We start from the raw sequence: 18430 nt of genomic DNA on the forward strand, positions 1-18430 counted from the left end.
TTTCATAGAGTGAAGGACTGTCTTTTCTGTGAAAAGCTGGACCTTATCAAATGGGAGATCTATTTTCATCTGTAACTCCCTGGGAAGGCCTGTCAAGTGGAGCCAAGGAGCCCTGCGCATAACTATGGCCGTAGCTGTTGTTTGGGCTGCTGTATCGGCTACATCTAGAGAAGCTTATAGCAATGTTCTAGCTACAAGTTGTCCTTCGTTGAATTGTTCTCTTTTGTTCTCCAGCATGTTGTCGGTAAATTGTGATTTTTTTTGTAAATGCTGTGGTCATAGTTGGAAAGTAAGGCTGCATAATTCAATACTCATTAATAAAGTGGAAGATGAATAAACTTTTCTGCCTAGCAGATCAAGCCTCTTCTAGTCTTTATCCTGTGGTGTTGACTTATAATTTGCCTGCTTGCCCTTTTGGTTTGCATGATCACCAACCAATTAATTTGGAGCTGGATGGGTGAATAGAAACCCCATCCCTTTGGCAGGGGATATAGTATTTCCTATCATTTCTCCTGTTAGTAGGTGGAATAGTGGCTGCCATATGGTATAAGCCGGTTCCATCAATACTTCATCCATGGGAAGTGCATTTTTTGATGATATTGCTGTATACAGAATTTTCAGCAACTTATGCAGTGACTCTGTGAGCTCTTCCAGGGGAATCTCTAGATCCTGAGTGACTCTCAGGAAGAGGTCATTGAATTGTTTGGGGTTTTCTACTGATGTAGGTGTGGGAGGAATTATTGCTTCGTCCGGTGAGGACGAGAAGTCATGTGTAGGAGATGTTTCCTGCTCCACGCTTGTGTCCCCTACCTGTTCTTCCGCTGCTTTTGTTAATGCAGCTAGGGGTGAATGTCTAGATGATTTCACCCTGCTTGTAGGAGAGCTGGATGGTCTGCTGTATGCCTTAGAGTAGGCTCACCAGGCATCTCAATCATGCCATTTCACGTGATATGGCATAGGAGGTCTGAGCCATGGCAGACTGTACCAGGGATATGCCCTGGCTCCCCTGCGAGTCACATTCAGGTGCGTCTAATGATGGTCTGGTGGGGGAGCAGTGCTCCCATGAAAAGTGAGCTCTCTCTGCCTCACTGTCTTCTCCACTGAAAGCACACACTGGGGAGAATGCTTCATCGTGCACAAAGTGCACCAGTGATTCCACGATCTTTACTGTAGGTGATTGTGGCGACAATATCAGTATGGATTCTGTCTGGTGGTGGTATTTGCACTTTTTCTTTAAGGATGGTATCGGTGCCGCGGTTCTCATCGGCTCCGTAGTGGTGGTCGGTGCCGTGGTCGGCACCTTAGCTGTTGTCAGTGTCGTCATTGATTCCGGTGCCGACATAGGTGCCGTGCTCTCTCTCGGTACCATGCTTTTCTTCAGGGCCACGGCTTCTAACGGTGTCGTAGTTGGTGCCGTTGACCATTGGTCCAACGGCTTCTGCACCGTATCCTTCTTCGGTGCGGTGTCAGAGGAGGACCGTTTTTGTGTCTCTCTCGACTCCTCACCTGGACGTTGCAAGCCCTTAGGTAGCACAGACCGTGTCGTACCTGAGGAACCTGTTGCTTCTTTGGTACTGTGTGAAGGGGACAGCCTCTTAGGTGAACACCTTTTCTTTAGCAAAGTGATGGCAGGAAGCGATGAGGCTCTCTTCCTCATGGTGCATTCTGAGGAAGGCTTATCTGGTCCCGGGTCAGAGGGATTTCTCCGTAACTATGAGTTTTAACCTCAGATCCCTCTCTCTCCTAGCCCTGGCTTTAAGGTTCTTGCAATGAGTGCACTTTTATGGCACATGGGTTTCACCCAGGCAGCGTACACACAGTGAATGTCCATCTGACGCTGACATGGCATCTCTAGGGTGCATCTTTTAAATCCTGGGGAGTCTGGCATGTCTGATGCCTCTATCCTATTCTATTAGGAGGGGAAAAAAAAAACTAGAATTTTTAATTTTTATTTTTTTTTAGTAAGGAAAGGTAGGTGAATTACTGACTAAAACTAACTTAATTATGACTAAACTATTTTCTAATATTATTCTAGGTAAGACGAGTGAAATCGCAGCTGCTGTTATTGCTCCATCTTGGACCATGAACGGTTGAGAAGGAACTGAGGGGGTCAAGTCGCACGGGTGCACCAGAAGAGGTACCAAGAGTGCCGCAAGGCGAAAGCTGCTCACGTGCGGCCCGGACGAGTACTGCTGAAAAGACCTCCGACCAAGGACAAGGCGACACCTAAAGTGGAGTACCCACAGGGACATTACTCGAAGAAGGTAACCTTCTTAAGCAGAGTATCCCTGGCCCCAGTTCCCAAGATGTTATCAGAAAACTACAATTAGTGTTTCCACTTAGAGTTTCAACCACCAGCTCCAGGCTGGTGCCTTCCCACATTTTATTCAGCGTGCAATCCACCTTGCCTTAAGAGAAGGTGGAAGTAGAATGGAGGGGAAACTGGGCACTGAAGACCACAGACCAGCAGAAAATGGAATTACCCCACAAGGGTGGAGGAGGCGGCCATGTGGGACTAGCTCCTCCCTAGAATCCAAACTCAGTTTCATCTTCCTCTTCTCCAGCATGGCCCCCTCCAGGCTGCCTCAGCAGACACCTCTAAATATTCAAAGCGGACTATTCCAAGGTATTAAATCTCAGTATTCTAAAGGATAATCATCTAAAATATTCACTAACATGTTAAAAATTCTCTTAGCTAAACTCCATCTTCCTAATGCACAGAACAACATAACAGCAAGGAACTGAGGTGGATCCAAAACATCATGGATTTAGTTGCATGGGTATATCTCTGAGTATTTCCTAAAATGGGAAATTAAACTCAGGACACTCCCCCCTCATCTAGCAAACTTTTGCAAAACACTTAAAGTTTGGCAACTTGTTACATTTAAAAAATTAAACAGAAGACCCTTAAAAGCCCTTGAGCCACTCCTGGCAATGCTCAGTTGTTTGTAGGTTTTCCTAGCCAGCATGTAACTAAACCAATGGAGCAGATGGTTTGCAAGAGATGGAGATTCTCAAGTTATTTCCCTGGGGATTTAGAGAGACATTTTCTTCCATTCTGGCACTTTCAGTACAGCAAGAATTACCCTGAGCATCACGATTTCTGCACTGAATGGATAGAAACAGTAGCAGTGCAGAAGCCTTTACAAGTTTCTAAAATTAAAGGAAATGTTCTTCTGAGGGGCCTAAGCTTCTCTTATGGCACATAACTGTAATATCAGAATGGTTATGTAGCTGCTCCATTAACAAGCCGCTTGGTTGGGGAGAAAAGAGTGGATTCCTTTTTCTCCTACCCTCTGATCCTCTGCACAAAACCTACATCCATTCACCTTAATGAAGTGTTAACTCAAACCTAGTGAGGACAGTTTAAATACTCAGCTTCAACTACTTCCACGGCTGATTTCTTTAGTAGAACATCCATTTACGCTGGGGCTGTGAATACAGGATAGGTAGAATACCACGAATTTTTCATCCAAGCTGATCCCTGAACCATATTAAGACAGAGACAGTTCAGAGAAGACTTTGGAAGAAACTGCTAAAAGCAGACTCTAGTAACAGCCAGGCTGGGCCACACTCATGACGAGCCCATAGCTGATCATACTGGCATGGGTAGTAGACCAGAATCCTTCCCTCTACAGACCTGCAAGAGAACAGGAAGGGAGCAGAGAAGAAAACCACTGAGAAAAAGAATAAGAATAGAAGGGAAAAATCTGTTTCACATAAACAAGAGTTTTGTCAGTTACACACAAGAGCACCACCTTTAACTGAATGGATTAACTGAAATAGCAAGTTTGACAGGAGAGGCACAAAAAAAAAAAAAAAAAAATCACTCAATCTAAGGAAACCAGAAACAAACCTTTGAAAATTAGTAAGAGGAGAATGCTCAGAGGCCCACAGAAGAAAACAGGAAGGAAAGTTACATCATTTCTTTTGATTGTGTGTAGCTAAAATGAGTTGACAATAGATGCAGAGGTAGTTTATGTAGATAATTTCCAGATGCTCCCTCTACAGCTTCCCTCCCACTTCTGGCACATCCAAGAACTCTCACTCCCTCTGCAGTTTCCTTTCCCTTTTTAATTGTGTGCTGCCCCATTCTACAGCTCTTCAGGATTTCTGAAAAAATTTCAGGAGCCCAACACTAAGTGTTAGATTTACCACTCTAGACAAAGTATACTCCTTGTTTAGCCTCTCAGACCATATAATGGTATTTTAGAAAAGAGTAATGGGGAAAGGCAGAAGGGAAAGTGATTCTCTTTTGTACAGATTAGCTGGCAACAAGCCCCTAAGAAGCAGCAGGAGCTTTAACAGTAGTTGGCAGAGACCATCCTATTATATCCAGCAGTGAGGAAACAAACTTTTACAGATACTTGAACATTTGAGTGTTAGAACATTAAGATGTGCCCATGTTTTATCTTCACTGGAGGGGGTGTCCTCTACCTCCAAGTCTATATGTTTTTGGTGGTGTTCCAGGACATGGGTGGCCACCAGTTCACATGCCACAAATTAATAGATTAATGCAGTATACAGCCTTGTTAATTAATGAACATAGGAACTGACAGAACAGAACAGGCTACTAGACATATTGATTACATCTAATCTCCAGTAGTAGTGAAATCTGGAAGCCTCAATCAACCCTCCTTCCTCTGGTGGATTCTCAAAGAAAGGGGGAAATCTCTATTAAAAAATACTGCACTGATGCTTTTAGAGACTTAGATTCAAAGGGATCAGGTATTCTCTCAGCTCCCTTAAGTCTTAACTTCCTCTGGAGCTGCTCTTTCATCATATCTAGACAGATTCTACCTCTCTGTTGTGATGCGATACCAGCACTGTGATGTTTCTAAACAAACCTAAAACTGAGGGGTTGGATTTCTATGTGAGCACATGTTAACTCCTCAGTTCCCCCATATCTCTCCTTTACACTTCCACATGATGTGAGCAGTAGTCCGTTTTTACCAACTGGTGCCAATTAGCTCTGCTAATGAAATTTCTGTACTATTCTTTTTTTCCTTTTTCTTCTCCCTCCTTCATTTTTTTTGTTTAAAAATAAATTAAATACAAAAAGCTGTGATAATGCAACATCAAAGCAGCACACTGTAAATCACAAAACCAGTAAAATGTAAGGCTTCCAGCAACAGTTGCTCACCACAAATTGTAGTTTCTATTCCTATATGGCTTGTAAAACGCATACAACACATAAGATGTGCAACGAGTTAATGTGGCTGTAGGATTTGTGATTTCAATTGTGTAACTTGATGGTTGCATTAATAGTTCTTTCAATTTAATATCTATATTGTAACACCAGTTTCTATACAGATTATTATTAATCATTTGTATTACTGTTGCACCTAGGAACCCTAGTCATGGGCCAGGACCCAAGTGTGCTAGGTGCTGTACAAATAAAATAAAGATGGACTTGGACCCAAAAAACTTATAAGATAAATGTGAGATAGAAGGATAGATTGTCTCATTGTTTCCTTGTACTTCCCAATCTTGAACAGAATGATCAGCAGTGATCTCAGCACACTAACGGTGTACTCACTGTCATCATATTGTAGGCACCATGGCAAAGAAGAATTTCAAAGAGGGATTTGAAGAATAATGAAATGGCTTTGTGGATGTTTACAGGGAGATTCTCCCAACCTTGGGGGCAGCATAGGAGAACACAAAAGGGCTTGTTTGAAAGTTCATCATCACAGGCCAGTTGGAGGCAGGAGTTCACCTCTCCATTGAAAATGAGAGAAGTAGGGTGGGAACTGACCTTGAGGGGCCATGAAAGTAAAAACAGGAATTTTATGTCTGATATGACAGAGAAGGGGGAGCCAGAAGAGGGATACAAAGAGGCAATGACATGCTCAAATCAAGGGGCTAAGAAAAGAATCTTTGCAGCAGTATTCTGAATGCACATGAACACGGCAAGACTGCATTTGCCAAGGCCAGAAAAAATGTTGTAATAATTGATACACACCAGGCAAATTGGTTGAAACTATAGTAAAGAACAGATTTATTAGACACATAGATGAACGCGATATGTTGGGAAAGAGTCAGAGTCAACACAGCTTTTGTAAAGGGAAATCATGCCTCACCAATCCATTAGAATTATTTGAGGGTGTCAACAAGCATGTGGACAAAGGGATCCAGTTGATATAGTGTATGTGGACTTTCAGAAAGCCTTTGACAAGGCCCCACAACCAAGGCTCTTAAGCAAAGTAAGGAATCATGGGATAAAAGGAAAAGTCTGTGACAGTCCGTACCCATATGTTCACCCTTTTTATAAGACTATGATAAGTTTTGTACAAAGTATGCCTTGTGAGGTATCAACCGAAAACTCAAGATGTGCTGACCATTATTATCCTGATAAAATATATGTGGCAACACTGTATATAAAGTAACAAAATTTTACTATATAACATTACTGAAAGATATTCCAAGTTTAGAAAAGCAGGTACAAACCAGTTCCTCGAAGGCAAAAGGCAAACTGATGCCTCAGCCAGCTGTCAACAAAATCAAATGGACTATCACCTGATTAAACGGCCATTCTTTGGCAGGAAAAAGGGATGTGAGCAAGAAATTTACATCTTGGCAAAAGAACAGCTTGAAGTTCTCGTGCAAACACACTTGCTGTCGCCAGAACCCCAGCTGGAGATGATGGAGGGAAATGCTATAGGAAAGGGGAATACACTCCCTAAATTACCTCTCTCCCCTCATCTCTACTCATGGCCTCAACAACACTTGAAAGACAAAGGAAGCATCACTGAACCGGGGGAGGGATCCTGGTTGAGAGGAATGCAGCCAGACTGCTGTAAGCATATGGTGAGAAACCTTTTTGCTTTAAAATTCACTTAGCTTGTTACATTTAGCATTAATCTGCATTTTACCGTTTATTTCTTTGTAATTAATTCTGATTTTTATGCCTCATTACTTGTAACCACTTAAAAATCTATCTTTCTGAAATTAATAAACTTGTTTTATTGTTTTATATAAACCATGTATTGTTTGGATTGAAGTGTTTGGGAAACTCCATTTGAAATAACAGGATTTGTTTTCTATTAATCAAATGACAGTGTGACACTCTGTACCTCAAAATAGCATCCTAGAACCCGTGTATTCACCACTGAGATATGATTATATGTTTATACAAAAGTATGCCTTGTGAGGTATCATTTTAAAAGTCTTGATCAGCTGATCATTAATATCTTGTGGAACTGTATGTGAAGTTATGAAGTATTGCAAAACATGTTACTGAAATAAATTGTGAGATGCCCACAGCCAACCTTTCAATTGCAACAAAAGACCAGCCAGACATATGCTGATGGCTCAGTATGGGAATCCACTCTCCCAACAGCCATCCCAGAGACTTCTCAGAGACAGCACGTAGGCAATGGAGACTGCCTGACCAATGAGGGCTGCCTAACCCGCACATCACAGTAAGGATTTTTCTAGCAGCCAGGAGAAGGTATAAAAAAAAAAAAAAGAGAGAGTGACATCACTTGATCTCTGTTCCCCCCATCTCAACACCTGGAAGAATGTCTGGTAAACAAAGATTTTGAACTGGGGAAGGGCGGTCCCAGGCTGGAACGTAATCCCAGCCTGTGTATTGAGGAATTGTAACCTGCTTGTACCACCTGTCAGGGTGAGACGTGGTTTGATTCAACTCTTGCTTAGACTAGAAGTTTAGGATTTAGAATGCACGTTTACCTTTTATTTTCTTAAGATAACTATCTCTGACCTTTATGCCTACCACTTATAATCATTTAAAATCTCTATGTAGTTAGTAAATCTGTTTTATATTTTACTTCAACCAAAACACAGTTTTAAGTGCTCGAGAAACCTCAGCTCAGGTTAACAAGGGCTGTTACACGTCCACTACCCTTTTGCTGGAGTGGTGAATTCAGTAATGAGTTTACACTGGCCAGCCTTCTGACCAGTAGTGCATGATGGTACAGTTCTGGGGTTCAAGGCCAGGGAGCATTGGATGGAGCCTCTCTACTGATAGTGCATGAGTGACTGGGAAATCATTCATGTAACTCAGTTGGTTGTGTTCCTGATGTGGATGTCTGTGTAAATGCACTACCTAACAGAGATTTGTAGCTTGACATCAGGACCATAGTGTCAGTGGCAGCTCAGATTGGTACAGTTGCAGGGCTCAGCGGTCCCACAGTCCTGGTTGTACCCCAGGGATCTTGTCACACACACACTATCTGGGGCACATTTCTGGGGACAAGTCTGAGGCAAGTCTGGGACTGGGAATTTGCTGGAATCACTGCAGTATAATTCAGGAATGGCTGGCTAGAGCACTCATAACTCGCCTGGGAGTAATTAACATACTAGAGGCTGTGTATGAGCAGGCCAGGAGTGGTTGCTCTCACAATGAAGCAGTGTAAAAGGGACCCCAGGCTGGAGAATTGAGGGGACACAGTTGTCCAGCAGTACCCTGAGTAATGTCACAAGACCCTCTCATGAATCAATAACTGGTTAAAAGATAGAAAACAAGGATAAGAATACATGTTCAGTTTTCACAGTAGGAAGAAGTAAATAGCAGGGTCCCCCAAGGATTTGTACTGGGATCAGTGCTGTTCAACATATTCATAAACGAGCTGGAAAAAGGGGTAAATAGTTACGTGGCAAAGTTTGCAGATGATACAAAATTACTCAAGAGTTAAGTCCAAAGCTAACTATGAAGAGTTACAAAGGGATTTCACAAAACTAGGTGACTGGACAATAAAATAGCAGATGAAATTCAATGCAGATAAATTCAAAGTAATGCCCATGGGATTATGTTTTCCAAACTGTGCATAAGAAATGATGGGGTCTAACTTAGCTGTCACCACTCAAGAAAGATCTTGGAGTCATCATGGATAGTTCTCTGTAAAACATCTGCTCAGTGTGCAGCGGCAGTCAAAAAAAGCTAATTTCTTAATTCATAAATTTACCTTCTCTTCAGCACTTCCCTCTTCTCTATCCGGTTAAACAGCTCCTGTTCCCTCTCCTTCTCCGTCATCTGTTCCAGCCGAGCTCTGTCTTCCTCATCTCCCATCAGGTCCTCCCCATAGCCATCATGGAACTCCTCATCTTCAGATGATGAATCTGAATCCGAGCTGGAGGAAGAGCTGTTGCTCTCAGAGTCAGACACTTCACCTGAAATGAAACCATGGGACAGTTATTTTACATTGTGATAAAACTAAGTACTCCAGCCTGACCCTGCCAACAAGGGATGTGGAATACAGCTTCCTTTTTGTCCTCCACTCCACTAGTAATGATAGCATGGAATGAGAAGGAATCAGAATAAAGTCATTTAAATTGAAAGATAACACTTTAAAAAACTCAAAATGGAATACTTTGCAATGCACTACTATATACAAGATACCATGGAGTCCAAGGACTTTGCAGAATTCCCAAGAGATTACGGTGTCACTATTGTTCCACCATAATGTTCACTTAAAGATGCAATCAAGTTTTCATTTTGACAGGACTATTAAATCTACTCCTACATTTCAGAAAAAGTAACAAATATTGAGTGACAGTGTGTGAATTTTTCTTGTGGGGTTGATGCCAATCAGGTTGATACAACTAAAGAAGACATCAAAAGTGACTATCACTTTTGAATTTTTCAACCCCTTTTGACAAGAGTGTTACGGTCCTGTGGTCTAATTTTTGACTCACATATTACTTTACATCTGCTACGTAGGACACACCACCACTTAAAAGTAGGTTCTAAGTTTCTTACAAGTTAGTTTTAATACACCAACATGAAACTGATAGCTTAAGTACTGTCAACATCATCATTCCCATAGTTGTTGAAACAGAACATTTTCTACATAGGACTTCGGGTGACAACACTGCGAAGCTACAACACAGGCTAGAGTTGAGACAGCCTCCTCATAACCTAAGGGATAGTTCCTTGAGGAGACCATAAGTTCATCTCTCACCTCGTTTATATTCCATGCTGTTCACCACCCATATTATTGTTAGGCAAGGCCATGACCACAGTCCTAGAAGGCAATCAATTATAACTGCCAGTACCTCCTCTTCATCACCACTTCACACACAGCTGAGAACCGAACCCAGTCCTCTATTATGACTACCCAAATATTAGCCTGCCATATTGCCTCTGAGATTGATTGTTCCACATTGTTATTCTAACAAGTACACCATATTGACCTCCCAGAGTCATGGATAGAATCTTGGATTTCTGATCCCAACCCCCACAGATACTAAAAAACAATACCATTCCCCAACTTCACATTTGTAATCTAGCAAAAATCCTTAAACAAAATCATATGCTCTTGTATCAATCAACATATTGGCATATCTAGCTGCTACACAGTTCATTCACTTAGGAAATTATTCCACCTTAACACTAACTGGAAAAACATAATAGTGACATCAGTAGAGTGAGTTTCATACAGCTGGGGAACACATTGCTTTTCAGTATTTGTTGGAAATGGAAACAACTACCCCAAAACTTTTCAGAAGGTTATCATCATCATCACCACATGCATTATGAAAGTGGCAAAGAATACAGGACACTTTTCTCTAAATTTATTTTCATGCTTTTAAGATTGAGTGGGTTGGATAGTGTCTGGATCCAACTAAAACTGTCACTGAAAGTTTTCTTTGCATAAACATGGATACAGCACTTTCCTCTGAAATATCTGTTACCAGCAACTGTTCAAAACAGGATAATGGAATAAATAAACCAGCTGTCTAACATCTTTCTAGATCTGTTCCTTCACCAGATACCTGTCTGACATTTTTACCATAAACACAAAGTTACACTGGACTTTTCTTCTAAAATTTCAGCAACACAGTATAAGAGTTTTGATATAGTGTACGGGATAATTAGCAGCCATTTATGAATACATAAATGAGTATTCCCCATGCAGCACAGTACCTGCAATGACAGTCAAAGGAAAAGTTTGTGGGAGTTTGGGCAGGGAATGACGGGGAACATCCATGGGAATAAAAGGTAGTGGGACCTAAAGGGGAAGAACAAACTAAAGGACCTAAGAACTCTGTGTTCTCCATCTCTAATTTCTAACCAAAATTATACTGATGAAGTAGTATTTAGTGTTACATTTTTAATAAGTGCTTTCAGCAATACTATACTCAACTGCATGCAGTTTGAGGTCAGCTCCAAGCTACAGCAAGTCTAAAGATCATTTGACAAGACCATCCACATCATGAGGAGCATAAAACAAGTATTCTGAAGATGATCTCAGGTATCACTGACACATTGTATATCACATAAAATGAAGAACCATCATTCTGGGTAGCAATGTCAGCTGGTGCACAAGTGTTTTCTTACCCTCTTCAGGTGCTGAACTCTCAGCTGAGCTGTCTTTATCTGAGCTGCCTGAGGAGGCAGCTTTGTTCATCTGTTTTTTCATAGCTCCCTTCTTCTCTACTTTCCCAGCCTTTCCCTTCTTTTTGTTTTTAGAACCTCCAACAGTCCACTGCAAAGTAAAAGGAAAGGACAGAATCATGAGACCAGGAACTAGAAGACCCCACCCATTACTCTCAAAATGAATCAAGAACACACCACAGTGTAAGAAATAGAGAAACAACCCAATGTACAGACAGCTGGAAGATAAATCAATACTACAGGAAAAGTGAGGCAAATAAGCTTTGCATTTATCCCACTAGACCTAACAATCATATTTTAGATTCCACTATGGAAAAGAGGTATAGCGGCAGAGTCCTGCAGAAATTCCTCATCCTCAACCCCTACTAGGAATACCCAGAACAGGCAAGTATCATTTGTGCAAGTAATTGCATTTTTTCTTGTCCCTAGATTAATGCATGAAAAACACCATATGCAATAATACAAAATATTTCCACATATATAAGAAACATGATAACAGCTGCAATGGGAACTATAAATTTAGTTTAACTTTTATAGTTAAAAGGCTCAACCTCAACATTCTCTTAACATCCTTCTCTCATTAATATTCTTAGATAATAAGGTGCCTGATTGTACCTTCTTGCATGAGGGTGGGTGGTTGAGGTTCTGTGGCCTGCAACGTGCAGGAGGTCAGACTAGATTATCATGATGGTCCCTTCTGCCCATCTATAAGTCTATGGGTATGCATGGACAGCAACTAGGACACGGTGCAAAAGATTAACATTGTGTCCCTGTAGCTGCACAAATTCCTTTTACTTTTTTTATACAATATAATTTCTGATTAGATTTCTTCATCCTCCCTTACCAGACATCACCCAGTCACAGCTGATCGACCCACAAGAATGGTCAACAATCATTCCATAAACCTACAGCATGGTCACATGATCTGGTCCTTAACAGCCAGTAGTCTTATACTTTTGGGACTTCCCACTGGATATGAAAGAAGGCTCCTCTACCTCCACCAAGGGAGAAGAGTTTTAAAATTTTTGTATCTTCCCACCATGCCATTACATTAAACTCATCCCTGTGACCGCCGCTAGTCAGGGTCAAGTACACCTGACATAATTTAAGCAATCAATCCCTTAAACAGAAAACCCTTCTGATATCAACAGATATCCTTTTGCATGAATGAGGTCTTGCACTCAAGACCATTCCCCTAGGCTACTTTAAAAAGAGAGGACACTCATAACTATTGTCTAACTAGGGTATTATTAGGAGTCAATGTCAGACCTGAACTGAGTCACATACACACCTCAGACCACACCTTTTATTCCTTTTGGCACATATCAATTCCTATCCTCCCTGCCTACAATCACTGGCCACTTAAAATCAAATTTGACTTTCTTTTCCTTCAGCAAGTAGCCTTTTCTAGCTGGTTAGCTTGCCATTCCTAGAATGCCTGGACACAATAGCTCTCTAAATTAACTCCCTTGATAGCTCAATTATAGACCTTATCCGCTGGTCTGTCAACAACTTTTTATTTTCCCTAGCTCTTGATTAAATTGCTTCCCTCTGACCTCAGACCTCCTGCTTTAGCACCTTCTGACTCTGACACATACATCAGCTATGTGAACTCAAGTCTACCAGTCAAAACAGACAGATGGTCCAAAATGAAGTTTTTTTACCCTTTAGATGAAAGCCCAGCCTCCCACCATAATCACTACATCTCTGATATAGTGCCACAAATCTGTCCATCTGAATTGCTAGCTTCAACCTTGATTATTGCATTACGTGAAAGACATGTGGCTGTACGCCAACCTGGGTTCACTAAGGTCTATCAGGTCCCCGCACTCATGATTTCATGTATTGAATTTTACAATGGCCTCATGTCTGACTCCAACAGTATTCTCCTTATTTGCAACTGATCTTTCTAACAACCAGAATCGTTAATTGGCTTGACCCTATGCAAATATCTAAATGTTAAAATCACTTTCCAACTCAACTATTGCAACTCCTTCTTTGAAAAAGAGAATTGCAATTGTTGAGATGGGAAGTGATTTTCGGCTTTCCTAAAGCCCTACTCTCTAAATTTCATAGGATACAGAATGCTGTGACCAATTTAGTGACATATTCTGCTAAAAAGTACCAATGAAACCCCTTTTCTGGTACCACCTTCACTGGCTTTCTCTGAAAACAATAAATCTTACTCCTGGTTTCCAAGGCTGCTTCAGACTTGTGCCACCTTAGACCCCTATGCAGATAACAAAATGTATATCCGAATCCACTCTGCAATCTACAGAAATGATCCACAGATATAAAGCAGATATCCACGGATTTGCAGGGCTTTAATTATAAAATTTGGATCTGCATCCAACTGCGATCTGCAAAAACACTGCACAGTGCATTTTCTTCCCATGTTTAAATATCTAAAAATATGTTACTTTGTTCATTAGTGTAGAAGGATAGATCCATCACCTGTATACAATTCAAAAAGTATCAAAGTACTATAGACTGATCAGACAGCTAAAGTATATTTGTCTCAAGACCAAATAGTAGCTATTATGAATACTAACAGCTAATGATCTTGTGAGATCCTGGGATACTGAGATTTTACAGATGACTAGCCAGGTGTTTCTATCAGTGTATTCCATGCTCTCAGCATCCCTCTAAGTGTTCCACTTAATGTCACAAATGTTAAAGACCTGCAACAATCATGCAATTTTTTTGGATCTTTTATGGATTTTTTTTCTTTTAACATTAAGCTCTGCCCTAATTCCACATGGCTGTTCAGCAAGGAAAAAAGCAGAGAGGGAGTGAAGTAGAACACAACAGATAGCTTTCCTTCCCCCATTTCTACCTCCCAAGATATTGATACAGCAGAGGTTGCTGCTGTATTTCACTTAAGAGACCAATGAGTTGCTGAATAGTTATAATTATGTCTGCTACAGATCACTGACTTAGAAGCACCCTTCTCACCAAAGCAGAGCAAGCTCCAGAGGAGCCTCAAGAGCTGCAAGAATTGTAAGTGACAATAGTGCACTGCTGACTCAGAGAAGAAACACTGGACTAGTTTACAAATCTGGGGATGCAGTGTACGTGCAACTGGATAATTGACTGAAGGAGAACAGTTATGACCCTATCCCTCCCTTCTTGCAAATCCTACCATGCAAAGAGAACCAAACACTTCAGAATTCAGCCATAATGAACGAAGAAGGGAGATAAAGAAGATGGTTATTCTCCTGCTAAGACGACTTCCCTCTGTTGCATACAAGACAGTTTAAAGTCAGAATCTTCATTCATGGAAAAATGTACTGCAACGATCAAAGTGCCTCAATAGCACATGGTTGAGTAGAAACATCTCTCGCATCTTAAAAATCAGAGTGGGTGAAAACTGAACACTTTGGTTTATTTTTGCTATAATTTACAAACCCATTTATTTTCATGTTTTGCACATAATGAGTATGGAGGTTTGTGGATAGGACTTGATTGCATCATGATTCAAAGTTAAGCTTCAGAATATTTATTCAGAGTTCAAAAACTGAACAAAAATAAATATTTGCAAAGTGATAAGATCGTCTGAATGACTATGAACGGATAATTTTTCACATTTCCAAGATGTACACTACACTTAAAACTACATCAATAAATGGCTTAGTACCAATCAGCTGTGTGCAGGCAATCAGAATGCATAAGCCAACAGTCATCAAATAAAATAATGTCCTTGTTAATAATAATACCTAGCTCTTATATAGCACTTTTCATCTGTAGATCTCAAAGATGTGTTCGATATAACAGAAAGTCATTGGAATGAAGCTTCGCACCATCATCTCTGGCTTTAAAGAGTTAACACCACAGTTTTGTTTCAATCCTGGTTTTCTATAAAATGTTTCAGCAGGAGAACTATAGCCAATAACATTCTTCCCACTCATTTATATTTATTGGAAAAACACTTTACTAGGTACTTGAAATTTAGGAGAATGGCTGTTCAGCATTGGTCTATGCTAGTGGTTTTCAAATTGTCAAAATGTTTTTCCCTGCAATTACAGAAAGTAGTATTCAAGCAGCTCCTGATGTGACCATTTTAAGGGTGGAATGAACCATCACTCCACTTCCTGCAGAAAGTTTGCAAAGCCAACTGTCACATCACAACAGAATATTTTTCCTCATATTTGTGCAGCCATCTTGTTAATTTTCCTCTGTCTTACTGGGTCACTTTTATTTACATTTTAAATAAAACTAAATTAGGAGGCATCTATCCCCAGTTCTAGAATTCCTAGACACTCAGCCCAAACAAAACAAAAACAAAAAACGAAGCCAAAAGCCAGCAAACCCTTAGAACAAGAGAGATCAGAAATATCTTGCTCTCCCCAGGCACCCCCTCTTCCTCAAAAGCTCTGGTAAAAAGATGTGCTATGCAGCATGTTCTGATGATCATCAAATTTGGGCTATTTCAGACTATATTTTCTGGAGGAGATTAGAGGAGAATGATGCAAAGGAGGCAGTTCTGACACCAAGCCACACAGCCCCAGAGAACATTTTCAATTCTAAAGCAAGCAGCCCCTCAAACTGAAGGACTTTCAAGCACCTCTACTGATCTATGATAATATCATATGGGGAGAGCAGTAGTTTTAAGCAAATAAGTCAAAAACCATCTAGGATATTTTTCACATAGTATTAAATAAGTGCTGAATTTTCTACAGAATATTCAGTATATTGAGCATATAATTACAATTCCACATTTGTTCAATTCCAAGTGAAAGACAAAGAAGGAAAAGTTCTTTCTGAAGCCATTCTCTCTCTAGGCTTGATCATGCCTCTCAAAGCCTCTCACATGGTGAAGCTGACCTCACTTCACATGTGCCTATACACAGTGGTTATGAGCATACTGTATAATGTCAGAACTCTCAGACAAACAAGATGTAGCAACTCAGATATATCATGGTAAAATTACCTCATCATCACTGTCTGAGGTCTCAGAGTCTGAAGAAGCTGTTGGTTTGCTAACAGGTGGTTCTTTTTCCTCGGAATCACTGCGTTTCCGTTTGGCCAATGACAAGAGCTCCTAGTACAAAAAGAAGTGTATGCTTATTTTAAAGCCAAACAGCTCGATCTGCCAATGCAAGATCTTATATTTGTACCCCTCTCTATAGTATCCAAATACTTTCCAAAAGCAGTAGATCTCTCACTCAGCATCAATCAAGTCTGTGTTTGTATTACATAAAAATAAAAACAAATCAATGCTGGAAAAAGATTTTGAAGACAATAAACACTAAGTGCTAAGTATTATTATTACTGTTTACTTTGTAAAGGGACATGGCATCAAGACTGATTACTTTCAGAGCCAGATTACCTGTTGGTGATGACACATGGCAAGGTGTGTTACAGACATCTTAAGTGCATTGTTGCATGAACTCAAAGGCCTTCTGCCTCTAACCAGTCAGGTAATTCTTAAGTAATCTAATTTTTGAAGCATATTAATAGTTATATACTTTTTAAAAGGAGTTACTTTAAAGTTGCAAAAACATCATGACATACACATAGTTCAGAATCCTAATTGGTATATTCAATCTCTCTTCACATCCCATAATTACAATAAAAAGACACACCAAATCCTTGTATGAACACATTCATATTGCAGGCCCCAGGCTGAAGGATTGTAAATTAGCAGAGTCACTCTCTCACAACTTTCAAAAATTGGAACTGAAAAAAATATACACAATACATTCTCAAGAGGAGGAAATCTACCAGCCAAAAATAGATATCAAGTGTGAAGAATCAAGGGCTCCACTAGCAGGTCAAGGAGCAATATAAAAAAAACCACCACACTCCTGCTCTGCTACCTCAGCTGCTAGGAAGGGGCTAGGTGCTGGGATTCCATCTTCTGTAGCAGCCTTTGTCTAGTTCATGTCTGATAAACTAGAAGTGTAAACCTCCCTAGCTGTTAAAAGGAAAAGGAACTTTTTGTCTTCTATTTGCTGTAAGGATGTGAAGAGTCTCCACTACTCTACCTTTACCTATTTGCTCGGCCCTCCCATCATGAATAATTCCATTACCTGGTATCTCTCATAGCTTTTTCAAAGAGCACAAGCAATAGCATGAAATTGACATGATTCTAGAGTTTAGCTGTTGCCTGCATGGTTCTCAACAGCAGTAGTGAAACTTACCAGATTCTCAAAAATATTTCACTGCTGCTGCTGAACTTGAGCTACCAGCAGCAGCATCACCATGGGGAAACTTCAGCAGTCTTGGGAAGATAACACTAAGGTGATTTACACTAGTTTCCACAAAGGGCAGCTTGACTTCACAACCATATGGGCTGGAACTCTGTTTTTAAATGAATGCAAATTCTGCAGAAATTGATGGTTTAGGCCCCCCACACTTGCCAGGAAAGCTTCCACTGGCAAGTAGCTTTTTCAAGCCTCTCTCTGGAACAAAGACATGTAACACCAGAAGATTAAGTTTATATACAATTCAGTTTTTTTTTTTTTTGTTTTTTTTAAAAAGCAGTGGTTCCTGGCCGTTTTCGTTGGAACTCCCAACCCCTTGCACAGAAATGGATGAATGGCATCCTCCACTCCACATTCCTGTATATACCCTCATACAGTTACCAGTCCTTTTATTCTTGACCATTTTCCTTCTTCTGTCCTAATCATTTCTATATTTTCTTTTTTTCTGAGTAACTTTTCTGAAGGGTTCCTCCTAATCCAATTTACCAAAAGACTACATGCTGCAAGGCTAGAGGGCGGGCACAAATTTGGGCCGTATTTGGCATATGCTTTCCCCAAGGAGTCAAGCAGCCAAAACTGCAGCTCTCTGCTAACTGAGTCTGAAGTCAAGTACATGTAAGCTGCTAATACAGTTGTCTTAAAGGCCTCTGTCTGTGGAACAGAAAGAGTAGATAGGTAGCCTTGATGGAGCCACCCAGTACTTCACCCAGAGCTGTGAACTCATGCTTATAGAGTCCGGGGGTGAGGATCCATGATCACGCAGCTTCCCTCACCCCAATGTTCCTCTTTTCTGGCCTATGCCAGCCTGCTCTAGCCCTGGCATGTGGTCACTCTCATGCTTTTTAACTCTGTTTTAAAGTGT

At 40.6% G+C, this 18430-nt stretch overlaps 1 protein-coding gene across 2 annotated transcripts in view; it reads right to left on the minus strand.

Annotated features, from left to right (window-relative positions):
- Nucleotides 1-18430, minus strand: part of RTF1 (RTF1 homolog, Paf1/RNA polymerase II complex component) — a 43745-nt gene that overhangs the window by 23570 nt on the left and 1745 nt on the right. For both annotated transcript variants that reach the window (XM_067557955.1, XM_067557954.1), the window contains exons 2-4: nt 16293-16403; nt 11306-11453; nt 8931-9135 (exon numbers count right to left, since the gene is read on the minus strand). In XM_067557955.1, the coding sequence (XP_067414056.1) occupies nt 8931-9135; nt 11306-11453; nt 16293-16403 (464 nt within the window). The remainder of the gene's footprint in view (nt 1-8930; nt 9136-11305; nt 11454-16292; nt 16404-18430) is intronic.

Source organism: Emydura macquarii, unplaced genomic scaffold (assembly GCF_026122565.2).
Source record: "Emydura macquarii macquarii isolate MOO-44397 ecotype Brisbane River unplaced genomic scaffold, CSIRO-AGI_Emac_v2 contig_1876, whole genome shotgun sequence".
NCBI lineage: Eukaryota > Metazoa > Chordata > Testudines > Chelidae > Emydura > Emydura macquarii.